This window comes from Phycodurus eques, chromosome 6 (genome assembly GCF_024500275.1).
Source record: "Phycodurus eques isolate BA_2022a chromosome 6, UOR_Pequ_1.1, whole genome shotgun sequence".
Classification (NCBI taxonomy): domain Eukaryota; kingdom Metazoa; phylum Chordata; class Actinopteri; order Syngnathiformes; family Syngnathidae; genus Phycodurus; species Phycodurus eques.
In genome coordinates, this window is record NC_084530.1 from 26,989,920 (window position 1) to 27,017,854 (window position 27,935).

General features: G+C 41.3%; 1 protein-coding gene across 3 annotated transcripts; it reads right to left on the minus strand.

The window, feature by feature from the left end:
• Window positions 1-808: 808 nt before the first annotated feature.
• usp53b (ubiquitin specific peptidase 53b) lies at window positions 809-27,548 on the minus strand. Of its 3 annotated transcripts, XM_061680636.1 has the most exons (17): window positions 27,308-27,548; window positions 23,932-24,113; window positions 22,357-22,523; window positions 21,224-21,316; window positions 20,987-21,121; window positions 20,544-20,657; window positions 20,364-20,446; window positions 19,612-19,717; window positions 18,171-18,317; window positions 17,008-17,157; window positions 16,755-16,923; window positions 12,830-12,952; window positions 10,575-11,283; window positions 7,268-7,329; window positions 5,988-6,066; window positions 3,856-4,643; window positions 809-2,803 (listed from the first exon to the last, which is right to left on the minus strand). In XM_061680636.1, exons 2-17 carry the CDS (start codon window positions 24,014-24,016, stop codon window positions 2,727-2,729), a joined length of 3,087 nt encoding a protein of 1,028 aa, XP_061536620.1. In that variant the 5' UTR covers window positions 24,017-24,113; window positions 27,308-27,548; the 3' UTR covers window positions 809-2,726. The 3 variants fall into 3 exon arrangements, with proteins under 3 accessions (XP_061536620.1, XP_061536623.1, XP_061536621.1); XM_061680639.1 differs by lacking the exon at window positions 12,830-12,952; XM_061680637.1 differs by lacking the exon at window positions 27,308-27,548 and having other exon boundaries at window positions 22,357-22,545; window positions 23,932-24,004.
• Between the last annotated feature and the right edge of the window lie 387 nt (window positions 27,549-27,935).

Sequence of the window (27,935 nt, forward strand, 5' to 3'; positions counted from 1 at the left end):
TTTGGAAAGCTAATTTCACAACTGTTTTCACCATAATGAGAACTATAACTTGTACAGTTGAATTGAACCAATAAAAAAAAAAAAATCTTTTCAAGAGGGGAAGTAAAAACAAACAACTGAGAAAATTTGGTTGCACAAGTGTGCACACCCTCTTATAACTGGGGCTCAAGCTAAATAGGAGTTGGCACACACCTGCCACCATTTAAAATGCCTCTGTTTAACCCCAGATAAAGTTCAGATGTTCGAGAAGACTTTCCCTGACATTTTTGTTGTCACATCTGATAGCACATGCCATTGTCTTGCTTTTTTAATGTCTCCTAACTTATGCTCATAGTTGCAAATATTTTAAACCCCCTGTTAATAGAGGTACTCTACATAAAATGACTGTAACTCTTGAAAATTAAAGGTCATATTTTTGTGAAAGTATTTTAAATTAACACTTCAATCACACTCCACTCTGGTTGTATATAAAGCCAATATCATAAAAACACTGATGGTGTATATTTTGCACTTCACCTCCCAATCTTTGATAAAGTTCAACCTGCAGGGAGCCACCATAGTGTAGTATTCATTCACAATGTCACTGCCTTCAGCATTGATGATGTAATGCTCTTCAGTGGGAATGTATGACATCATACTGCCGTGTCATCACAAGTTCATATCTAAAAGGACCGACACTCCGCAGTGTTCCGCTCCATTGCAGCACCTCTGCAGGTTTTTACCCAAAAAATTAGAACAACCAAAAAAAAAAAAAATATATATATATATATATATATATATATATATATATATATCATAAAATCTGATTTTGCATAATATGTCTAAAATAGGATTCAGTGTAAAACTGTCCAGATGGTGAAACAGGAAAAGTGGAAGACAAGTGCGTGCGTGCGAAAGAGAGCGTTAACAATGCATAAAACAATAAAGAACTTCTCCATCCATCCATCCATTTTCATTAGCGCTTATCCTCACTAGGGTCGCGGGGTGCTGGAGCCTAATCCCAGCTATCTTCGGGTGAGAGGCAGGGTACACCCTGAACTGGTCACCAGCCAATCGCAGGGCACATATAAACAAACCACCATCGCACTCACAGTCACACCTACGGGCAATTTAGAGTCTTCATTCAACCTACCACGCATGTTTTTGGGACGTGGGAGGAAACCGGAGATCCCGGAGAAAACCCACCCTGGCACGGGGAGAACATGCAAACTCCACACAGGCGGGGCCCGGATTTGAACCCCGGTCCCCAGAACTGTGAGGCAGCTGTGCAAACCAGTCGTCCACCGTGCCGGCTAAAGAACATCTTTCATATTTAAACGAAGCTTCACTTATAAGTGATGAGCTTGCTTAAATAAATTCCACTCAGTATAGAAGAGTCACGCTATGTGGACAAAATTATTTGGGACAGACTCATGATTAATTAATTAACCAATCAGGGGTTGCTGTTCTCATCTTGAATTTTAATTCATCTTAAGCGGGGTACACACATACCGATTTTTTTTAAATGTGAGAGACCCCACACATAAGGAGGAAAAGTGTGTGCTTACTGCTCTTATCATGTAATGACGATCACACCAGAGCAAACAAAATGATATCTCCAGCGACAATCGAGAGACAATCCAGATTGTCTTCCGTTATGCCAAGACAGACCTGTGAGAGGCAACATAGTGCCACAGGGCAGGGAAAATACAAAGAAGATAAAGAATAGTAGAAGAACAAAACAAGACAAAACTAAGGGTTTGGTCCGACAACAGCATAAGATTCAATTTGCTTCCTAATTGGCTATCGATACAATCACGGAGTCCGTGGCTCTGCTCAACAAGATATGCGATTGTAAACATTGCTAAGGTTTAACAATTACGATTGTTGTCCCTGACCAATTTTCGAGCAGATTGGGGAGGAGAAAAAATTAAATAAACACTCTTAACACAAACCACTCTAGTGCTATGTGATATGGACAAAATTTTATATCCCCATTTAGGTAATTTTATATTCTGATAAATATATAGAATAGAACTTACCGATAATTGTCACTGTCACAGGAGCAATGAAAGTCAGTACGACGAAAATCAGCATGCAGGAAACAGTTGGCTTGAGCGTAAATCAATTAGTCATACCTGGCGAGTGAGGCACAAGGATGACGTTATAGAAAGGCGACTGTTGCTGTTACCGTCTCGGACGCTACATTAGCATAGCAACATCGCTAACCCAATACATTAAAATCATGATATAAACGAGAGGAGCATATTGTACGTTAGATGTTTTCATAGTGTAATATCGCACAGCACTACCCCACACCACAGGATTAACGCTCAAGATAATCTTACAGAGACATCCAATAATCAGCCCTTTGATGACTTGGTGTGTACCCCGCTTTCATTTTGGACACTTCTAGGCATTGCGGGAAGAATTATGGATAAGGTCATAAAGGCAAGGTCCAGAAAGGCATGCTTGGGTGAGTGTGGTGCAGAATTTGAGGTCAATAACATTTAGGATGAACGACAACAATTGTAGCCAGGCCCAACATTGTAACAGATACACTCCGACCGACGCCTTATCATAACAGCAGCACATTTTCACTCCCTGCGGGTGTAACGGCACGTGGTCCCAACACTTTTGTCCACATAGTGTTATTTCCACCTCTGTAAACTCTTTGGCATCCATTTTCAATCTCATGTGACCGAACAGTTGATGCATGTAAACAAAACAAAAAGAGAGCGGGAGACTCATAAAAAGCCTCGTTCATCCAAGCCTTTGGCTGTCACTGGGTTCCATTTCGCGGTGGGCTTATTGCTCGTATTGCCTGGAAACAAATAAATGAAAGCGCATCAACAATCACAGACATCGTAGAACTGCAGTGATACCTTGAAGTTCCAAAGCGCCAAAAGTTGTATAAATTTGAGTTCCACCAGATTTTTTTGAATTTCAACCGTCATTGTAGGCAACTTCCACTACATCACACAAGACTTCAGCAGTAAATGCTATTTGCTGAGGAACTCACCTATTCACAGTTTTATGCTCTTTCTATAACAATATAAGATGCTAAAAGGAAAGTAGTAATTGGTGTCAAGGAAGTATGTTGAAGCGATATAGCGAGAAGGAACTAAGTTTAGCCTGGGTTGTTATGGAGAGTTTTTGCCACGTGAATATACAGGTGCACTTGCTGTGCATATTCTCAAAATCAAATCTGCAAGCAATTTATTTTTAAGACTATATTGTAAGATGAGTTTGGGTTGGTATTAAAGTATTTTGGGATCATAGTTGGTGTTATATTTATATAGGCAATTCTACATTTTTGGGCTGGGCATCAATTACTTCCGTGCTATGATAATGAACTGAGAAATTGATTTTTATCGCCAATGTATCACACGGTCAGTTGTGCACCTTACTCGCGCTTTGCTAACCACTCTGTCAGCATGGTGCAATAGTGGTTAGCATGTGTGCATCAGAGCTCTGAGGTTTCAGGTTCAAATCTCAGCTCAGCTCTTCCTGTGGGGATTTTGCTTGTTTCCCCCCATGTTTTAGGTTTTACCTGGGGTACAATCCAAAAACATGCATGTTAGATTCACTGAGGACTTGAAATTGTCCGTTGGTGGGAATTTGAGTGTGAATTGTTTATTGACCTGCGATTAGCTGTCAACCAGTCCAGGATCTACCCTGCCTCTTGCCCAAAAGTCAGCTGGGATAGGCTCCAGCTCACCCGTAACCCAGTGAGGACAAATACTGTAGAAAATGGATGGATGGGAAATTTTCTTTTGGAAACAACTGTATGGAGGTTCAGACTTTTTTCACAGAACTGATTGTTGCAGAACTTCGAGGTATCACTGTACAATGTGAGTGTCAGAACCAACTTACTTGATTCGGGTTTGGCTTTTGGCACGTCTTGCGTGTCGGACGAGAGCGTGTGCGAAATGTCCCTGTGCTCCGACAGGCCCGCGGCTCGCGGCACAGTGGCCGATAGCAGCAGAGGCCTCTGGTTGTGGTACTTGAGGCGGTACGTTTCCGTCATACAGTTGTCCACGTTGAAGTATGTGGTGAGAGAAACCTCCTGAGCCGGGGGCGCCTGCTCCGCTCGGCACCCTGCCACCAGTCTGTCATCGCTCTCGCACGACGACGGCGTGCTCCTCTCCGGATCCGAGCCAGACTTGGAACTGGCGTCCGAGAAGGTCCGCAGGCCGGAGATGTCGGTCTTCCTGTGGCGAGGGCTGGCCTGGAAAGGTTCTTGAAGCATCCTGGGGCGGAACACGGCATCGCTCGTTTCGCCCAGATGAGGGGAAAGCAGCTGGCCGGGTCGGAGGTGAGGCGAACCCGTGCCCGGTGTGCCCAGCTGGCGCTGAGGGTCTGCGGCGGCGTTGCCGGGGGGGTGGCGGTATGCCAGTGGGACGTGAGGACACTGCGGGTCAGAGGCGACGGCGGCGCCGGGGCGGTAAGCGTCTCTATCCTCGGGCTCGGAGAGAGCGAGGTCGTCTGAGCTGTTCCACTCGGAGCTGCTGGTCTTGGTGACGTGCCTCGAGGCCGCGCACTCCCCCGCGTGGCCTCGACCGCTTGTCAGCTCCTGCTGGTCGCTCTGCCTGTTATCCGTAGCCACGCACTCCCGCTCGCAAGTCTTTCTGCAAGTACTGGACGTGTACTTGCATTTGCGCCTGCACCACAGTCACAAACAATGACTTCATCGCACCAATTAAAAGACAATGTCGTGAGAATCCACAAAGACAACTGAACCCTTTCTCCAGTTCTCTGGATAGAGTACCCGCATTTCAGCGTTGTGCATTCGCATGACAATTTTAAAACGTTTTCCACCATGAATTTGACCAATAACTGAAATAACTATTGAATTTAAAAAACAATCTTTTAAAGAACCAAAATATTTGTGGTTGCGCCAACATACCTTTTGGAATGATGGCCAAAAAGTTCAACATTGGTTTCATCAGACCAGAACACATTCTCCCACATGTGTTTGGCAGATTTTGTTATTGTCCAATAAAACCAAGGTTGAACATTTTGGCCAAATGTTTGGTGCAAATACAACAGGGCTCATCACCAAAACAACAGGGAATCATGGTGGTAACAACATCCTGCTTTGGGTCTGCTTTTCTAGCACTGCGGCCTTAGACAAGGTGGAAGGAATTATAAACAATTCGAAATAGGAGTCAGTATTAGCACAAAACCTTCAGGCAATCTTTTTGACAACATTGTCATTAGTGACCAAAGGCTACGTTTACACTCCAGGGCACGATGTCCAATTTGGATGTTTTGTTCGATCCGATCCTTTTATGTAGTCATTCACGTCACAAAAACAAATGAGACTTGCACTGTGGACGGAATGCATTCGTGACGTCACACACATGCAAGGTGCTGTGTTTATTAAAGTAAATGCTCGTCAAGTCTCATCATGACGCATTTGTGGCAATTTCAAGGATTTGCTGCAACCGGAGCCAACATTTTCTTATATTTATCAGTAGTAAAGGATCTTTTTGTCACTGATTGTTTTCTGCTCCTTTGTCTGCCGTTTGTATTTGTCGCGCAGTCTGTTTTGTTGAACAATTGTGACGTTGGTGGCCTTTTGATGACGTATAGGTCGGATGAGCGCACCATGAGCATACATGTTGCAATCGCGTCAGATATATATCAGATTTATGAAAGCCTGAGTCGGATATGAAAAATCTGAATTGTACTGTACACATTGACATAAAAAAAAACAAAAAAAAACAAAAAGACAGTCGCATTGGGCAAAAAAACCCCCAAAAACAACAACTTTGAATTGACCTGCAGAGTGAACATAACCTAAGTGAAACTTCGCAAAAGTCTAAATATCAGTTTTGAATTGACTGTTGTTTAAATTTCATCACTGTCCACCAAAAAGTTACAGTTGATCTTGGATTAAACATGAAAGGTATTTAACAAATTCAGTCTTTGTGGAAAACGATGACCTGGATGATCAACAACCGACAGACACACTTTACGAGACTAATTCGTTAGAGAAATACCTTGAACCTGGACTGCACTTCAGATGTGAATGTGAAACCTGGTCATGGTTCTTTCCCTGAGGTTTTGCCTGATGTTTACCTGCAATAGAAGAAAGCAAGAAGAGAAATGGCGTGAAAGAGAATATAAAACATTTGCCGTAGTGTTCAAACATAAAAAAATAGTTTTTAAAAAAAAAAATCTGAAAATACACATCATCATGATTCAATGCATCACATCTATATATTTTGACAAAAACGAGGACTTCAACAGAATTATATGCCGCATTTCTTAAAACTGGGAATTCTGAAATAACAGCGAAACCAGTGCTTTTTTATAATGGGCATTCAATGTTCGTTTTGGGCCTTGCCGCTTACATGCAGTTATTTCTCAAGATTTTCTGACTATATTATGTATGGGCCTTAGATGACGAAATCCCTAAATTCCTTGCAGAGGTACGTTGAGAACCGTTGTTCTCAAACTGTCCTTCCATCCTTGCTTGTGAACAACTGAGCCTTTCGGGCATGCTCCTTTTATACCCAATCATGACACCCACCTGTTTCCAATTAACATGTTCACCTGTGGAATGTTCCGAACAGGAGTTATTTGAGCATTCCTCAACTTTCCCAGTCTTTTGTTGCCCTTGTCCCAGTTTGGTTGAAATGTGTTGCAGGCATCAAATTCCAAATTTTATAGATAGATAGATAGATGATGTTGATGTATGATGTGTAATTCTAACAAACGAGAAGACTTGCAGACACAAGATGGCAGCATCAGCAAGGTGTCACCCACACTAGACTTGCACACAGCTGGATGCGAATGTCAGCACCAGGCACGCACGGCGGCGAATTCCATTCCCTTTTAAAAATAGATGTGTTATTTTTTTGTTTCTTTCCACCTTGACTGTTGCCTTGCAGAGGTGCCTGCCAGGATAAAAGTTGTTGCTCGGCGTCACCGTGCAGCAACGGGAAAGATATTTGTGACGGTGCCAGCGGCCGTGTCCAGCCGTGCTTTCTGCATGAGCTCAGTGGGATTATCATCAGATTAAAGGCTGCTGGGTGAGGAGGTTATAGAAAGACAGTCCTTGCTGAGATGCCAACCTCTGGCATTCACTACATTTTCGTTTACACACAATCACTGTCATTAGAAGTGCAAGATAACACCTCCCACGATTTAAATAGTGCTGACTGAACACGCATGTGCACTTATTTTCACTTTATGGGCAATGTTTGTTCATTTGAACAAGAGTTTTATGGAGCCGGGAAAAGCTGAAGAGGCCTAGAAAAAAATACTTGGAACATACCATTGTGTGATGGAGACAACGTTCCAGTGGATTTTTCATCGCCTGCCTTTGGGTGCAGCTGGCTGAAAGTAAAAAGCAGACATGACAACTAATTTCAATATGTTTTCAATAAACTGACACGGCACAAGAGACACACGAACAATGTGTGGTGGGAGGCCAAATACTCAAAAGGTCAAGATAAAGGGTTAAACTAGGAGGGATTTTGCACCAAACAACTGGGATTGTGACCACTGTTGGATTACTGTTGTTGACTAATTGATCCCTGATAATTCAGTCAATTGGGTGGAAAGTGATGAAATTGTGCCTTGAAATAATTGAGAAAAAAATTGAGTCTGTGATGATTCTAATATATTTTCACTCATAGCAGCACCTCCTCACCAAGCCAACAAATTACTGTACTCTTGTGAATTAGCGTGCGGTTCCTTGTGTGAGCACACACAGCCGACATGGCGACTTTTTTGCCAAACACTAATCGACCCTTGCCTGTGTTGTATGCAACGGTTATCAGAAGCTAAAGCCGATAGCCTTGATAATGAATCATAATCACACAGTGGACTAATTGACTGCTGAGAATTCAGGTGATTGCATTAACGGAATTGTTGATTAATCATGTCTTGAATCAATTGAGGCCAAATGGAGTGCAGTACTTGGGTGTAATCAAGTTAATTCAAGCTTAACGATTTTGCTGTCTGAAGACGAACAAGGTGACGTTCACTAAAGCCCATATCTGGTGCTACGGCACAACTCATCCAGCAGCATTATTCTGCCCAATGCGAGACTGGCATGGAACCAGTACCTGAAAACATCCAGAGGGAGATGAATTACTCTGTTATTGTAAATGACTACTGTATTGTGTAAATGAGCTGTTAATACAGCCTGATGATGTGTGTACTTGTCATCTTATATGACAAATAAAACTAAAAATGCATGGCTGTAGACAACCATATTGTATCCCACTAGGCATTCTCCATATTTTGTAAATGATACTGTACAATGTACCCTAAAGGTTGTTCAATAAAACAATCAGGTTTTAATTCTGAAGTCACCTCAAATAGAACTTTTACCTGCTTTTGAATGACAACGAATCGATGTCATCATAAGTGAAGAAAGTGATGCTATTTTTGGCCCATGCTGAGATCAAGTACTGTTCTAAAAAAAAAAAGATTTCAATGTGATACAAAAATAAAACCGTGTTCTCCACGCAATAAAATTTTTGGGCAGTAGCTGACAGACAACTGTGAATCCAGTGAATACAAATGTGTGGCACAAAGCTTTTGGGCAGGCTCCCAGAAACACGATTATATATACAATAAAGTATGATTAGTTTTGAATCAATTTCTGATTCACTACAAAACCTCACAAAAAAAGTAAAAATTTATCAATGCAGCAAAATCGATCAACAAAGTTGTATTATGTCCTCGTCATATCACAGATTTGTGGCATCACTTGTTGGTAGGCAGATTTCATAAGGCTCAATCTCATAGCTGAGTATTGGCCAATGAAAATATAGCATATGCCAGTCCAGGTCACCAGGCTGGCGTAGTGACAAACGAGGGGCTTTACTCCAAAATGCCTCCAAAAACATCACTATAAGGATTATGAGACTTAAACATATGTGGGAAATCGCAACTCTGTATTAAATTAATATTTATTTATTTAAATGTCTTTATTAATATTTAAATCCCCCCCCCCCCCCGCCAATATATATATATATATATATATATATATAATACATTTCCAATGTAATTATAATGGACGTCAATTATTCGCAGATTTTCACTACTCCCAATTGGGCCTGGTCCCTATCCACCACGAATAGCGGAGATCAACTGTAAACAGCTCAACAGCAGTGGGAACCTGACAACATTTTCTGGACCAGCCATGGGGAAAAGTCCAACAGATTTTGATAAACTCAAAATGGTTGAATGAGATGGTAGAATCAGTCTCTGTATGGTCTGAACTCCTGTTTCCATTCCACTGTTCTATTGAGCAAAACAATGTTGTCCAGGAAGTGTGCCACACCACGGATGTAGCTACCTTCCCATAGTTGACATCATATTGTTTCTCTTTAGACAACAAACAGTTGCAGACAAGTAATGTATTCCATTTTCCTTCAAGATTCAAATACTTAGTTCCACAATCGATTAACCGTTGACTTGATTATTATAGCCATCCTGAGTAGTAAGTACATTTCCTTGTGTGTTAGAAAAAGAACGGGACTGTGTTCGGAATCATTCACTTCTTCCCAACACCCTGATCACTATAATGCCATTTTTATATCAGTCAAATGAAAAATTGTTTTTGAAAAGTATTCCAGCGCAAGTTCAACATCGCTGTTGCATAATTAAAAGTACGGGATCAACCTCAGCTGACATGAAGTTAAAATAATGTCTTTTCATGCCCAGTCATACTGTAGTATGTACAGTATAGTCATTAAACATTCCTAACACTGTTCATGTATTTTTACTCAATCTGTTATTTTACACATATGTTTTAACATGCGGCATGGTGCACGACTGGTTGGAGCGTCTGCCTCACAGTTCTGAGGACCGGGGTTCAATCCCCGGCCCCGCCTGTGTGGAGTTTGCATGTTCTCCCCGTGCCTGCGTGGGTTTTCTCCAGGCACTCCAGTTTCCTCCCACATCCCAAAAACATGCATGGTAGGTTAATTGACGACTCTAAATTGCCCGTAGGTGTGAATGTGAGTGCGAATGGTTGTTTGTTTGTATGTGCCCTGCGATTGGCAACCAGTTCAGGAATGCCCGATGATAGCTGGGATAGGCTCCAGGACACCCGCGACCCTAGTGAAGAGAAGCGGCTCAGAAAATAGATGGATGGATGGATGGATGGATGTTTTAACATAATATGATTTAGTATTTCTATATTTGAGTGCATTTGTTTAAACAACACACCTTGCTGTATGCACCTTGTGCCTGGATCAGACTACAATATTTTAGCCCGGTATTGGCTTGTTAAGTGAGTGATTTTATAATTTTTTAAAATTAATTTATTTATTTTTTAAAGATCGGGCCCGACACATTTTGTCAGGAATGACAAAACTCCTTGTAGTGTCACATAATCCATGACCAACAATTTGGCCTTGTGACACCAAAAGGAAAAGTGTAGCATGGTTACTTTTTATTTTATATCTTCTGTGTCCTCCAGCATATCACCTGACGTCGATCAATACGATTGCATCTTGTAACGGTGCATCGTCTGCCTTGCTCAGCGTTGTCAAGATTTTTTCGCGAGAGTGAAATAGTGGATAGGAAGTGATTTCCGAACACAGCACCCAAGTGTTTCTTACCTTTGGAACTGGGTTTCCGTTGCTGACCTCTGCTCTTTCACCGCAAAGCCATCAACGCCGGGCGAGTCAGGATTAGTGGATCCGCTACTGAGCCGGTCGCTGCTCTCATATCCCGACTCGGTCCTCTGGATGGTCCAGGTGTCACTCCGCAGCAGCGTCTTGGCGCCCCCCGTCAGCCTGCCGCCCCTCTGCTGGGTGGCCCTGCTGTCCGATTCCACTGAGCTGTGGCTCTCCGTCTCGTGACGTTGCTCGTCTTCGTAAATGGTCATCAAACACTTCTGCTTGCGATCCTCCCTGGTCCGTGCATGCTCCCGCTCGCGATCCCGACCTTGTTCGGCCTGCGCTCGTTCTGTCTTGCCGCGCCGAGGGCTGTCGTGCTGCTGTTGACGACGCTGCTCGAGCTCGTTGAGAACAGTATCCACATTTAGCACCTCACGAATGGGTCTCCAGGTGGACTTGCACTTATTCCGGCTTCCTCCACTCCCGCTGTTTTCCCACTGATCATGGCAGCTGTCCTGGTCAGAACGACTGGGCGAGGGGTGATTCTTCCTGCCGTGCCCGCCAGCCTGCGTGGGTCGGAATTGCCCACGTGCTTCCTGAGATGCTCTGACCGAATGGCTTGTTGACTTCTCATTGCGGGGATAGCTTTTACATTTCTGTTCCCTTGGTCCGTTCTCGGGAGGAGACGAGGATCTTGTGTGGGTCATATCTACAGAACAAATGAACAAACATTTTTGATCAATATTTTTTATTATTTTTTGTGATGACATTTTTTCCCCACAACTTAAAACAGTCCCCAGATGTCTGAAATGAAATGTTTGTGACATGCTTTGGTCAAAATACTGTATACTCGGGATGTCCTGATCCAAGTTTTTCACTCCCGATCCGATACTGCAGCCTTGAGTTTTGGCAAATACCGGTCTGATCCGATTTTAGCAATAATCATACATATTTTACTTATTTTGTACTATAGAATATTAGAAAAGGCTTGATCAAGTGATATTACGCAAACACACAACAATGATCAGTAACAGTAGGTATGAGAAAAACTGACCCATTTAGTAACCAACAGGTTACATAAAGTTACTGCTGTGCACATCTTGATGTCTGAGGGGCACGGAATGAGATACACATTTGCAAGAACAAAAAGTAGAAGACGTCGGATTGAATATTGTTGTGTTTTTCACATTTTGAAGAATATATGCAAGACTATTGCTATGTTGCCTGTTTGCATGTTTATACAGCGTTTGTGTCCAATATTCACTATTTTGAGATATACAATTGCCGCGATTTTCGTTAGCTCATCAATGGTGTTTTTCATTCATTGTGTTAGCTTTGAGATAGCGATTTTTGTGAACCTGTTTGTGATGTATTTGATAATTCAATAAGTGTAATTATTTTATGTCTGTTCAGTTTTACAGTAAACATCAACTGGAGTGTCAATAAACAACTTTTGGCCAGCAAGATTCACTCTTACTCCTTGCTATTATATTAGCACTTTAGCAAGCTGTTGTTTTGATCACGTGGGCTCTGCATGCCGTCCGGGCGCTGCTGGATAGACGTGCTGGAGCGAAATCCGATCCGATCCTTGTTTTGCTGATATCTGACTGATTTCCGACCTCAAAGATCGGATTGGGACACCCCTAAAATATACTGCAAATATCCTCGCATATTCATGGTTTACGATTCACGAATTCACCAATTTGCGTCTCTTTCTGTGGAACATGTCCCCAGCAAATTGCTTTTGTGCTCTTTCTGTAGTGCCCTAAAATGCCACAAGATACCGCCAAAGCCCTGTCTAAATCGGAAAAGGGTACAGTAATTGGTGTCAAGGAAGTGTGTTTAAGTGATGCAACTTGACTGAAAGACAAGCTTTATATGTCGGGATGGAGCTAAATTTAACCTGGGTTGTTAGTGGAAGTTACAGTTTCTTTGCTGCATGTACATGTACACGCACACTTCCGGTGTATCTTTTTCGAAACCAAATAATCTGTCTTTTGGGATCATAGTTTCTGATATATTTACATTCAAAACTATCAAAATGCGGAGTTATAAACATATTGGCGGGTGTCAATTACTCGCAATTTTTCTCTATTCATTGCAGGGCTCAGTCCCGATCCTATTACTGTACTTCAAGGATCAAGAATTAAAGTATCATCTGGTTTTATACTTGATGAGTAGACAGGTACCCCAGAGACAGAGCATAATACGTCCCCTTTAATGGTCTAATCATACAAAAATACAATATGCTGTACCTTTGGGGTGGGAAGCATCTATTCTCGTGTGCACTCTGTCCTTTTTTGTGGTTTCACTGACTCTCTGAAAATTCTCCATAAAAGCTTCCTGGAATCTGTTTGGACTGCAGAGGGGATTTTTCACTGAATAGAAAAAAAAAAGACATTGAAATGCCAGATGAGTGGTTGGCACTACAGTCCTCTTGATGATATTGTGATTTATTTACTCGACCCTGTATGTTCTTGTTACTCTCCTCAGTGTGTTTGCATTGCACACATTAGTCTAATTGCTGACATAGCTTGCTTTATTTATTTCATCCATGCATCCATTTTCTGAGCCGCTTATCCTCACAAGGGTTGCGGGCGTGCTGGAGCCTATCCCAGCTATCTTTGGGCAGGAGGCGGGGTACACCCTGAACTGGTTGCCAGCCAATTGCAGGGCACACATAAACAAACAACCATTCGCACTCACATTCACACCTATGGGCAATTTAGAGTCTTCAATCAACCTACCACACATGTTTTTGGGATGTAGGAGGAAACCGGAGTGCCTGGAGAAAACCCACGCAGGCACAGGGAGAACATGCAAACTCCACACAGGCGGGGCTGGCGTGTTTACGTCCAACCTTTCGTGGTAGCACTAGCTTGCTAGGCTATGTAACATTTTATTGCCTGCTTGTGAGCCGTATCGTATTAATAGTACGTGAACATACCTCAAGCAAGCCTTAAACGAATGTCCTCTCCTGTCTTGAGCACCGGTGACAACCAACACACGTTTTCCCCCATTTTGTCCTTCTAATACAAAGTTGACATGCTTCACTCTTGTTGCCGTCGCCACGGTAACGAGTGTATTAGAGTTGGCAAGATAAAGCCCAATGATCGTAAAAAACGGGATGCGGTGGTATCGGAATACACAATTTTATTGCAGTAGTCAATCATGAAAGAGCAAATTTGTCTTGTAGTCTGAACCGGGCATTAAGTGTTGCCTGTCTCCGACGTGTTGTCTGTCCCACACCGCCGACATGTTTATTTATTCATTTTTTTACATTTTATTGTTTTTTTTTCAATAACTTCATTGGCCGTCAGATATTTACAGTACTTCGTCAAAAAACACGTCACAAGGCTAAAAATAAACTAACCTTTGGATTCAAATATTCTGTGCACGCGGCGACGCGGAATAAATGTATTTTGCAGAGCCGATCAATGACGTCATTGATTGGATTGGCGAAATATGACATTAAAGCCGATCAGCCGATCATCATAAAATGCTAAATATTGGCTGATACCGATCAGCCCGATAAAATCGGTGTATAGTCTAGTTGTTACCCTTTAAGAAACGATATATCTGAACACAAAATCTACAACATGTAACAGACCATATAAGAATACTCACAGGCATATATTTAAGAACGACTAATATTATGGTGTGCTATTTTTCTCATTAAAAATCACATAACAACAGCCTGGATTTGAACGCCCAATCTCAGGCAGATGTGCTAACCCCTCGGCTACCGTGCCGCTCATCATTAAATATGTCCTGTTTACAAGAAATGTTTTTGTTTTTGTTTTTCTACCAATGTGGGCAAAACGGTGTCACCACAGTCCATATCAAACTGTGATTTTGGGGCATACCGTTTCACCACCAGTAAATATTTATTTGACGCCCAAAATGTTTTTACTGCATAAAGCAGGACAGCATTGGTGAGCATCTGGTGCATGTGGAGATTTAGTAGATAAAAGAGCCCCAAAGTCAACCTAAAACCTGTTCTTCCATTATAATTTATCGCTAAATTGTGAGCAGCACACAATACACCACACTCACCTCTTTCCTTTGTGCTGTGCAGAATGATTGCATAATGCAGGAGCCTCATTAGCAAAGTGAAATCATTAACTCTGCTAAATATACTGACACTTTCACCAACGTGCCTGTGGTGTTTTTGTCTCCTGTGTGCAGCGTGAACAAAAACAATTATATGAACTTTGAATACTTCAAGTGCTAATGTTTTTCCCCTCTCATCTAGCTCTATAATGATGCAAACTGCAACCAAAGTCATACATCAACCAGTGTTAAATCAATAACCTTCAAAAGTAAGCATTACTTAGTAAAGGCAGAATGTTTGACACAGCTCTTGTATTGGATCTCATGTACCTAACACTGTTATTGTCAATATGTCCATTTTAAAAAGTACACAGCACATAAAATAAAAAAAGACCACACAACTCACATACTTTCACTAAAACAGGACTCAGTCCCATGCCAGTCAAAGCGTGCGGGCGCCACACTAAAGCAAAACAATCCATGGGAACTGGCGTGACTCCATCGTCAAACAAAACGAGCGGTGAAATAAAGCGTGGCCAAACATGAAATGTCCATGCAGCGGGCTAAGAAGAGTGAGAGCGCATGAGTAGTACGCTGCAGGGCCACAGGAGCAGGGATTAGGCAGGAAGGCGTGGGTGGTAATCTGCATGCAACAGAGACATCATCCTCATGTCAAATTTAAACCAGCATGCGCGCGCACACACACACACAAACACACACACACACTTAAATCCTGAGCACAGTCACAACTCCCATTTGTAAGGTCCCATCAGAATTTTCTTACGTTATTGATGATTTCAGTTATGCTTTCAAATCATTATTGGGCTTTAATTAACTAATTAAAATTCCCTCCCTTGCTGTCAAGATAGAGTTGAATACTCTTCATTTTATTTTACTGTTCTGTATCACTATTTTATCAGCAAGCATCGAAGGATTAACCCAACATGCATACTTAGCTTTTTCTTTGTCTTTCTTATTTTTTTTTTTTCCAACAGAAGAAGCGGCCTCAACAAGGTATGCTAAGTGAAGAAGAATATACACCGGAAGCAGTCAAATTCCAGTGTATTTCATACACGTCACTAATCACTTTTACTATGGCGAGCGCTTAACTTCTTGTTACTCTTGTCTGACAATGTAGAATGTTGAAAATGTGAAATGAGTCTGCAACACAACTACAACGTTGTAATAGCAGTTCATTTATTTTTATACTTGTCAGACAGTACAGGTAGCTAGTAACGAGCTACATTAACTTAGTTACATTTCCTCAAGTAACTTTGGATGAACTGAACTTGTCAGAGTAGTCTAATGCGACATACTTTTAACTTTTACTTGAGCATTCAGTGTTCAGAAAAATGCTACTCTTTCTCCTTTACATTGAGCTACATTCTACTTGCTACTTGCATTTTTATCGACAGGTATTTTTTGCTTCTGCATATTTTTTGCTTCTGCATTTTTTGCTTCTTAGCATAAAGCTAAGCGGACCTTCCTAACGCAACGCAATCTAGTTGTTTTAAATACACGTTTAATTCGCTTTGTTTTATGTTTACTATAACAGTAATATTCAACTGGGAGTGGTATTAAACAGCTTGAAGCCTCATTTTTTTTCATTTTGATGAATTGATGAATCAATATTTGCAAAAAATGCTGCTCATTGTGAAGTGAGTAGAATTAAGTTCACTGCGACCATACAGTGCGTGTATCTCAAGTTTGCGCTTGCAAGACAAAGCAAAAAAAATGACGGCTCATATCTAAAGAATCTGTTGGGTCACTGGTATCTCAAGGCACCATTGTAGAGTTTAAATGGCAGACTGGGCGGAGGAAAAATGTCTCGTGGCTCATCTAGTCTCCACAACACTGCAGGGCAACCCGTTTGCAACATGCGGCAAGTCTCCACACTTTAATATATCTGAGAGACTCTTTATGTGCTTGGATAGGTGCTGCTGTTTTGCTTAGCAACATAGTTCAAACGGAATCAGCAGTTCATGCTTCTATGTCTGTGTGTGAAAAATAATGACACTCACTGTGTTTTTTTTTTTTTGCTCAACTGGACAATGTACCCACTGACTGAGATACAGCTACTAAAACAATGTGACATTCATTAATAAAGTGTGCTAGTAACGTCCTTACCTGTCACCTCACCGTTGACTTGGCCTTTGTATCGAGGGCACATGGTGGTCTGCTTAGGTGCATCCTCGTTAGACACTGGCGTGCCCTCAGGATTCGTGTAAAACAGAAGAAGTGGTTGGAAGTGTCCCCTGACGCATTTAGAAGCCACATCTTTCCATTTGGAACCAATCTGGGAATAAGAACACTCAGTTTTAAGAGCAATTACCTCACTCAGTGATGATGGCTAGATGAAACACACAGCAGAAGCCCTCACCTCTTTTACAGTGGCGTCATCAAAAAACATCCATTTGGAAGATTTGGTGTGATAAGCGAAGGCCGAATAATGTTTGCTGGAGAAACAAATCATTCCCACCAGATGGAGCTCAGTCCGCTTGGCATTTTCATCAGTGACACGGTTGAAAAGCTAAACAAAGACAAAATATACGGATATTTGAAGCTGACTTTGGAATGGTCACCAGGCAATCGCAGGGCACATACAGTGCAGTATATACAAAGACGCATTCACACTCACGTTCACACCTATAGACAATTTTGAGTTTTTGAAATGTGAGCGGAAGGCTGGAGAAAACGCACACAAGCAAGGGGAGAACATGCAAACTACACATAGGAAAGGCCAGAAACCAGACACTTTCAACTGTGAGGCAGTTGACTGCTAATTACTTGTACACTGCGCTACATCATTCGAGAGTAAAATATTCTCCACATATGTTTACATAATAGTGAACAGAAGACTGGCTGCCTGGACAGCTATTCGAGGGCTAAAAATAGCATCCGGTAGGGATTTGAAAATCATTTTCGTGATGCATATTTGCATTAACAATGGTTGACTGAAAATGAAGTAAAAGTATTGGATAAATAAATAAATAACATGCGCATAAGGATTCCTTATGTCCCACCTCCCTGCATGATGTTTTTATAGTGATTGGCCAGCATTTCAGGCACTGCTTGTGCAACATTGGACAGTCTCACATGACAGTCATTATAGCAGCAACACTGACCTCCAAAAAGGCTGTCAAAAAAGGAATGTGCCAACTGAATTTTTACAACGAAAGGTATCAATAACATTAATGTATTGTTCTTGATATTTTCTGGACAAATAAATAGTAATTTCGTTTTAGTCCTCTCTCAGACTTTTTAATTTTATTTGAATGAATAGTTCAGAAAAGTGGCGAAAAATTCCTAGGTAGATTAAAATTACTATTTGGGTTGTGTTTTATAATTTAAAAAAAACATTTCAAATCAACACTTTTCCATTTCTATCAACTACGACTGAGTAGCCACTGTGATGTCATTTAGCATTTGCAATCTAGTTATGCACAGTGTACGAGCGTCTTTCTCTGTGCATCAAATATTGTAATTATCTTAACAACATCTTTAGTCAGATTAGGTTTGCTATCATACATTATAACAACTTACTCCACACAAATTCAAGCGTGGGCCGAGTGACCGGATGACATCGTCCGTCAGATCGGATTGCTCTGCATCCCAAACGAATCCAATGGTGACAATCTCTGGACAGTTCATGAGCACCCGACGGATCTTGATGCTTTGACCGCAGTCTCTCTGTAAAATATTGTCACAATAAGCTTGAGAGAAATTCGAAAAATCCTAAAAATCAACATTCGAACACCAAAAATGTTTGTACAAATTGGAATTCTACTGAGATCTTAGTGAAAGCATGCCTCAAACATGTGGACATCACACTTAAGACCTACGTGATGTAATTCGGAAAGTCTTCAGGGTAGCTTCTCAAAAAATGAACTCAACAGCAGTAACGTACACCGAATTTGTATGCCAACTGCCAATAAACGGCAGAGGAAGAAGCATGTTGTCAATAAGCTAATTGGCCAACTCAATTACATGTTGATGAATGTGCACTGTTTTTATTTACAAATTAATACTGTAGCATACACTGAAATTGAAGTTCATGCAATGGGGTCAGGTATGTTATTGTCAGGCGCTAGCTAACTAGCAAGTGCGTGACTGGCTAACTACTATTGTTATCAAATATTTGACACATTTGCGACATGACTTACTACACATGCTTCATACATTTTAAATTGTGTTTTAGCATAACTCGATGTATCATCTATCTAAAAATCTTGTGAGATTGTTTTGCTTTAACCGACGACAATAACAATGACAACTTTTTGTTTCAGATAATGAAAAAAAGTTTTTAAAACTTTGACACGATATGATTTTCATTGGACAGGAACGGCATTCATCCAACAGAATACATTTTGTTGAAGTATTGCCTGCAATCCAAACAAAAGGTCAGCAAGCATCACAGAAAAGTCCATTTGAACTTTGAGGTTATACTGTTCAGTATAACAAAAAAAACAACCCCGACAACTAATATCTCTAACTATAGTGTTTGGGATAGTTGGAAAACATGTGGGAGATAGCTAGCCTAGCTTAGCACAGAGCAGTGGCGGGGGCTATTTTGCTCCTCTTTTTAGTCCAAAGCCAGAAAATGTTAGCTTTACAACAAGACAGATGACAAGAAAACCTAAATCTATCACTCACAATAGCAGAATAACAGCAGTTTCCGGAACAAAAACTCATCTTTGCTCTACTAAATCACGGACCAAAGCAGCAGCAGCAGCAGCAGCAGCAAATACAGATGAGGGAGTAAACAGAGGCTAAGCCCTTGCTGCTATTTATATCCTAACGCCAGTCTAGCACGGTTTCCTTCCTTCAAGAGCACAGCATGTACTCTTAAAAGTTCACTCATTCATAATGGCGTGAAATGTCATAAGCGAATGTAGAAGTGAAGGAGCTATTGCAATTGGTGCCATTTTGTTCCACAATAAATGGTAGTAAAATGATCATGATCATCATCATCAAAATGACATACGGGGCAGCTGCGCAGGTCGCCTGTGTTGTTTGCTGCCTGCAGCAATTCTCCAAACATGTCCGACCTGAGACGCTTGGTCCGCGCCATTGTGCGGTCCACCTGTTGGCTGCACATAGACACACACAGTGTACATTACAACCGTGTTCTTTTAATCATTTTTAACTGATCATAAGCCGATTATAAACCAGAAAACGCATCACAATACTCAACATGAGGTCACTCTCTTCTTTAATTGGACTAAGGAGAAAAACAAGGCTAATAAACTAAATATTGAACAAAAATTGGAATTTGTCAAAAACTTAATAGTTGTTAATAACTAGTTAATAGTTAATAGTTGTATCTCTTATTTATGCTTGGTTTATTATTACTTTAGGTTTATTATTACCTCAGGCAAGTCGTCGTGTGTTGGCGAGGCTATATTTACACTGTGCCCCGTTTCAGACAACGCAGGGGAATGGGATGGACAAATGCGCAGGCCGCAATTCCCCTGGATGCCTGGCGTGAGGTTAAAATTGTCAAAACATTTGCCACAGCAGTCACTGTGCAGATGAGAAACCGAGTTGCCCGTAATTAAAGTGGCTCTCAAATATGCTGTAATTGTGTATTTTGACCAGAGAACACCAGAAACCAGAGAACACCAGAGACCTTTTCTTCAGACACCTCAAAAGGACCAACATGTAGAATGAATATACAGGCTTCATAAAAGGAGTACTGTAGCATTTTTAAAGCCCAACAGTAAGTCAAGTACCCACCACAGAGCAGTGGTTGAGACATAGTGTACCAACTCTGTGAAAGGGTGAGGGTCCGACGATGCGCCACAGCAGCGACACACAAACTGCAATACAAGACATGAGTACACATTTTTAATGACACATATAGAGTGCAATGCGGGTGGTGGGGGCAGGGGGGTACATGTTGAATATGCAACGTACCTGCTCGTAAAGCATCATGGCAAACTTCTGATGGGTGATGCAGGATTTGGAGGAGCAAGAGTCGGGGGCCGTGTCTGAGACGATGTGCAGATGAATGCGCTCCAGGATATTCTCCTAAGGTGACAAATGAGTGTGTCTACTTGAGCTGATAGTGTAACTGTCAAACATTCTAAGTAATTTGTAAAATTTCAATAATGCTTGTATGTGTTCTGTCCGATTTTCTCACAGACCCTGTCCTTCCTTTGTTGTGACGGGGGGCAGTGAAGTACTGTATGACTTTTTTTCATATTCAGCTGATAGCGCTGACATGGAAGTAGTCTACTTACTGGAAGTGGTGCACAGCCTGCCAATTGACTTTCATTCAAGACACCACTTGATCAAATATCAGTACTGTCTACGGTATTCGATTTTGGAATAGGAGCCAAAGGTAACTGTCAACATACAAAGCACTCGGCAGCGTCGTCCATGAGGCCAAGTTGGAAGCGTTGCTCATCTTTGAAAGTTTCGGCGAGGGCGTTACGCAGGCTGTCCGAGGGCAGCACGCGCTCACGACTCTGCTGGAACTGACTGAATATGCTCTGGAACCCCACCAAAACAAACAAACAACCAACAGTCATTTAAGAAACAAACAAACAAACAAAAAACGTTTCACCTCAAAATGAATGGTCAGTGTGACAAACCTTCAATGCGCAGAAAATGCAGGAATCACCCAGACAAAAGTGCCCTGAGAGGTGCCTCAGACTTCTCCTGAAAATGTCCAGCTGCCAAAGCACCTGGGAAGCATGAACAACATCATATAATACTTTAATTTTCACTTGCAAACCTCTAATTGAGTGTCTAATGCTAAAAAATACTGTCAGTCCCCCCCCCCCCCCCCCAAATGCACTTAAAGAAAATTATGACTGTCATTTGCACAGGTTCCCCCAAAAACATGCATCTGTTGGTCTCTTAAGGGTCATAATAGGAAATCTCAAAACAGTAGCTTGGTTTACATGGAGCCTAATATTCGGATTAGAATTGGGTTAGAAGGCTAAATTTAATTTAAAAAAACACTCCATATAAACCCCTAAATCAGAATGAACAGGCTGAAACATAATGGAATTTAATTTTGTTTCACAGGGGTAGAAAACTTTTCTCAAACTGATCAAAAGTTAACATTTTTGCCATGTTAACGGTATATCGGAATGTTGTCAGGCTGCGTTCTGTCTGTCTTGACGTAAATGCACAGTGACGTCTTCATGTACTCACTAAAAAATATGGCGGCTTCCAAAGCGAGCAAACAGAACTAGTCTGCGACGGACACCTAATACAAAATCTCAAAGAACCAAACATTATTGTTTACTTAGTCGGTAGGAAACGAGGAATGTGAAACTATTTTTCAAACGTTTATGAAAAATAGCTTACTGACATATACACACAGTGAGCTACTTCCAATCACTGGCCCTGTGTAGAATGACAGGCAGGTACACCACTCAATCGTTGAATGACGAGACAACACATTTGGCCAATGACGGTATAGTAATACTGGATGGAGGTGGGAGCTTTTGAAATGTCCCAAATTAAACGCAAACGAGGTCATGAATAATGAAAAACTGTTTGCTCTTTGTACCTACAGTGCAGTTAAGAAAAAGGACACCGGGTCACCCAAACGGGCTCAGGAATAGACAGCTAGCTAGCGTTGAACTAGCTGAGCTACAGCCAGCAAACTTGCTAGCTTGAAACCAGCTAATGTAAAGCCAGTAAACTAGCTACTTTGTAGCTTTTCAAACAGTACACAAAGACGCAAAAAACAAGTAGAATAATGAGTATTCACCTGAACAGCGCTGTTCAAGAAGCAACTATTCTGTCCGGGCTCATTCAGGAGGCCTTTGGTGAGAGCCAGAGACAACATGCTGCCAGGCTGGTAGGACTTCTTCAGGCCTCCTCCTCCTCCAGGCTTCTTAAACATCTTCACCCATGCCATGGAGTTAGAGCCTGCAGCTGGAAACACACAACCAGGCCTCTTTCAAAGCCATTGAAAGGTAAGTAATGTCACAATACAGTGTGATGGAGTTTATATTGTATTAATTTTGAGTGTTTTAGAAGCCAGTTATGTCTTTTAAGCATGAGTGAGCAACCTATGGCACGTGGGCAATATATGACCCCAGGAGAGTATTGGATCTGGCCTGCCATGCAATTCTCCAAACAAATAAAACCTCCGAGGAATGTAACCCATAAATTGCCGCTGTCGGGCGGAATCCTCGCAGCTTTATTTTTTCAGGGAATAAAAAAAAAAAAAAAGCGCAATTTTGATTTTCAACACTTTAGATTGGCTAATAATTTGTAAAAATAACAGACCCTTGTGGTGACTAAAATATGAAATTAACCAAATTTGGATATAGGCGTTTTCCAGCCAATGACGAAATGCTCATAATACACATTAAAGCTAAAAGATGTAACTTCTGTTGCTCCCTAAACTGGAATTCAGTATTTCAACATCAGATACCGTCGCTTCAATATGACGTAGGGGGGCCCTTGTATGTGATGGTTTTACAACATTCTACAACATATTTATTGCTTTGAAGGACAGCCATTTGGGAAAAAAGATGGATTCTTCAGAAGAAGCAATTGCTGTAAATTCACTATTATTGCTGCGTTTGGTGCATGCATTGCTCGGTCGTAGCTAACGTTGTTTATTTGTAACTATTATTTTGTATTCTTAACTTATTAAAGATTCTTTACAAGAATATCTTTCTTTAAGAAGAAAAAAAAACACCCATAGCTGAGATCATGTAAGCACAGCAAACTAGATGAGATTAAATCAACAACCCCCTCATATTTACATTATTTCATTAATTTTATAGTGTTTCCAGAGTAATCGTTTTATAGGATTTCAACAACTAAAAATGTAATGCTTTACAACAAAAAAATAATGCCCATGCCCTAATTATTTGAGACTGACTCAGCAGTGCCTTAAATATCGTTACTATTTTATTCATTTTAGATTACTTCAAGATGTTTTTATTTATATTAACAATGACACTAAAGATGGTTGGAACAATTCATGTCAAGTTCTTCAGTCCTCTTTATTTTGCCTCAATAGCTTCAGGACATGATTAATCAATAACATAATATCGATTATTATTATTATTTTTTAAGAACTGCGCTGCCTGGACCAATAGGGCTGCTGAATGTACTTTTGTCCAAAACAGTCACTGTGGCCCAAACATATCCTGTGTCGTACAAGTGAGCGCACGTGCTAAATTCGGAAGGATTATTATTATCATTGCTGCATAGCACCATAAGTAGAAGTGGATATAAATTCATGTTTGACACAGTAAATTTTATGACATCACTAATCCAAATGACTGAATTGGAGGCATGCCACATGAATCATCATGTCCTCTACCTTCTCCCGACTGTGGGGGGGACTTGCTGCCGTTGGACATGCTGGGATGTGGGAGCTGGTTGGTCTTTGGCTCCATCCATCTCATCACCACGCTCCTGCAGAGCGCTTGATTGAAAGCATTCTCGGCTTCAGCCGCAGGGCATCTCCGTACACGCGCCTCTAGACATTGAAAGGCGGCCGGTCTGAAAGTTATAGGAAGTGTTAGACTGTATGTGCAAGACAAACAAGTGCCAAATTCAAGAACAGTGAACCCTCGTGGATAGGAATCAGCCCTGCAGTAAATAGCAAACAGTGAGAAATTGGCCCAGCCCTCCACAGTGGCGGTTCTAGGGGGGGGACCAGTGCCCCCCTTAGACAGGGCTTGGTTGTAGTGTTGCAAGTTCTAAACGCAGCGTAAATACACGCAGAGGAACCTCAATAACAGTGAGCCGTACTTTGCCCACCTCTGGACCAAACCAATTACTCCTTCCTACCTTAACTTCTGGTGGCTAGATGGATGGATGGATGGATGGATGGATGGATGGATGGATGGCTGTGAAGTATCATAAAAACATCTGATGCCCCTGCATGCACGCAGCATTTCTATCTCCCTCACACTCTTTACTCACATACAGTTGTACAGGTGAGACAAAATATTTGAGGCATTGGAGCATAGACCTCAAGTCCAAAGTTTCTACCACAAGAATAAATCACTGCTTTAACAACGTGTGAATGGGCACTATGTATTTGGTGATATTCAGTGCCATTGACTCTGTGATTGCCTTACAGCAGGCTCCTTTTTTGTCATCCACAAAAGAAAGTGACAATTATTCTGCTCATGTTGTCCGTTTCTTAGCAGAAATTAAACTCGTTAGTCCCTTTTTTTAAGAAAAAATAGTCCCGAGTACAGTTGGAAAAGTCACTACATATAGTGACCAAATCAGTAAGTCGGCAACACTTTTGTAAACTAACTCCTCTCTGTTCGCAGCCACGTTGTTCGTGTAAGCAGTCCACGTTAGCTAGGGTTGAAGCATATACATTGTAATTCTATTAAATTTGATTAAGTTCCTTCCTACTAAAAAGGTCATTAATATTTAGGTTAAAATGTTAAAAAAGAACAATTGCTCCGGCATTTAGGGGTGCACATGGTTGCTGTAAGTCAAACATCCCTGAAGTTGTACAATTTGGGATTTATCCAATTTTGAAATTTGGGGTAAAAAATAGGCCTTCAAAGTTGCACAAAACATCACACACTAGTAAGTACATCAATTGCGTATATCGCGAGACTTCGAGGATTTACTCTCAATGTGTTTTGCTTTTTTATGGAGGGGGGGGTCGCGGGGGGGGGGGGGGGGGGGGGGGGGGGGGTTTGAAGCCTTTTTTTTTCACCACTTTTTCCAAAAGATGTGGACTCAACACGGAGTGTTAAGAGAAGAAGCATGTGAAAAGAGAAGACTATTCACATAAAGTTGATATTTTACTATGAGAGAGCCGTCAGGGACACCCAGTAATTCAGCATTACCTCTCACACGCACAACTGAAATGCTCTCATTCACACAAGTGAATTTTCTTTCGTTCACATGCAGTGTACAAGTGCTTTAACACTCATGAAAAGCTTTGACATTCTACAGTAAAAGACTCTCACATAAACAACCCCAAATTTGTATTGCTCTTCTGAGTGTGTGTTAAAATCTCTGAATGTTAAGAATCATTAACGTTAAAATGTTACGTGAACGGTTTTACGGTATTTCCTCTAAGACCGAACAAATTGAGCAGGGTCACAGAATGGATTGCGTTCTCACCTTAGATGTTCCGCTGCAATGCTCGATTTTGATTGACGATGTCAGAGAAGTATACACATTTAATGTTGTTGTTGTTGTTGTTGTTGTTGTTAACATGGTTGCAGTTTGCAGTGGTGTACAACTGCACTGCATCACTCTGAGGGCTGTTTCCAGAATTTCTGACACCAGCAGAATTGTTGATACAGCACTTGTTTTGGATCCCATTAGATTGTGTCGATTGCGCCAGTGAGTGTGGCCTACGTATATACACATCATTAAAATGTAAACAGTAGCATGTACAGTGTGAAATGAAGCATGCGGTATCACAGTCGTTCTCTTTAATGCCAAATGTTCCCCAACCAAGGGCTAGAATTATATATTTTGCTAATCAAATTCCATATTTGGGTCTTGAGTTGGAAAAGTTGTCACAGTTTGATTTTAATTGTGGTATTCTGTGCAAATGCTTAATAGGTACTAACTTGAAGTAGTACAAGTGAAAAGTTTAAGGTTAAGGTTTTGTGATAGTTACCTCATGTATGTATAAGATATGGGAAGTATGAAAGCAACCACAATAATAAACATGCCATTAAATTACCTCTGACTCTGTCAAGCAAATCTGAGGCTTTTTTTTTGTCAACCAGATATTGTATTGGATTGTGCAGGTGTACCTAATGAAGTGTCTAGTGACTGTTTAAACCATATCAGCTACCACAAGCATTACTAAGATTAAATCGAAGTGCATTCAAATAAAAACATTTAAATGGATCATTCATCTATCAGTCAGTGGGGGTGAAGAAGAGCACATTTAAAAATTTCAACAAGCTTTGCACTGGATCATTAATCTTTTATGGCCATAATGAATTATCACTTTGATGGGATGAAGAAGGGGAGCGCCCATCAATAATAATAGAGAGACGTTTTTTCCAAATGACACTTTTGACTTATGGCACACTGTGGTGGAATAAATGCAAATAAAATTGAATTTATAAAATATTAACAAAAATGCAATTAAAATAAAGATACATCTCTTAAAAAATAGAAACATTCAATAAAATGTAAAATAATATTAAAATATTATATATATATATATGTAAAATACATTTTAAATAAAATTTTAAATGTAAAATAGGACACAGCCTGAATACTAAAAATAAATAAATAATGAGTGTCGTGATTTTAACTTTGGCGTGCAAACTGAACCCATAATTAACATGCTGATTCCACTCACTGGTGTCCCTGCACATCGATTAAATGAATAATCACTGTGTTCATTATCTACGTCCACAACTAAAGTCACCCTTGGGCGCCAGTGCCCCCCACATGTTTTTGCACCATGCACTCTGTGACACCATGTGATGTCGTTAAAGGGGGAGAGAAAGGAGAGGGGGGGGGGGGGTATTTACACGATTGTGACATAACAACCTTGCTTTGCCTTCTCTGTGATGAATTTGCATTGAAAACAACATGCATGTCGATCATGTGTGCATTCAAAACAAGCTGCAGCTTTGCCGGAGAGTGCCGCCGCATGGCAAAACAAAAATAAAATAAAAATTAAAATCGTGCCGCAACTTGCATGGCTGCTCCTTATAGCAAAAACAAGAGGCGTGCAGACTTACCTTTTAAACAAAATGGCAATGCAGGACCACCAAAATGGGATACCAGTGCCAGCATCCAATCGGTTATTTTTGCTTTTTTGTTTGTTTGTTTGTTTTGTTTTTGTTTTGTTGCGCCAAATCCTGCGAATCCGACGCGGGGCTAGGAGTATGAGGGACGCCTACTGCAGATACGTGCAGCGCTTTCTGTCATAGTGCACCATTGGCAATCCCTCCGACACGCAGGGCTGCAGCCTCAACCCTCCGCCTGGTGCCCGGGACACTTTAATTTCGCTTAAAATTCCCCCCCACCCCACCCCACCCATCCGTTCGCTTTCCCCCCTTCAGTGTGCGAGTGATAAACGAGGCCAGTGATGGTTTGTGGCCAGAGTGTCCGACGCGGATTAGTGATGTTTGGAGACTTGTGAGGTCAAACTCCGCCCCTAGTGTCGCCTCAAGTGCACTGCCTCTATGCGTGTGCGTGTGTGTGCGTGTGTGTGTGTGTGTGCTGGAGGAGCAGCATGAGGAGGAGGAAGGTCAGACTTGCAACTTGTCATGATGATGATGAGAGAAGACATCACATGACTGCGCCCGTTTCATAATCATGCAGCAGTGTGGGGACTAAGCCCCCTCTCTCTCTCTCTCTGCACAT

Excerpts from the sequence above, each read along its gene's own strand:
- usp53b (XM_061680636.1), bottom strand. The coding sequence starts at position 24,016 with ATGAGATGGATGGAGCCAAAGACCAACCAGCTCCCACATCCCAGCATG. Across the intron at positions 11,284-12,829 it reads AGATGCTTCCCACCCCAAAG|ATATGACCCACACAAGATCC; the intron begins GTACAGCATATT and ends TTTGTTCTGTAG. Across the intron at positions 6,067-7,267 it reads GTTGTCTCCATCACACAATG|GTAAACATCAGGCAAAACCT; the intron begins GTATGTTCCAAG and ends CTTCTATTGCAG.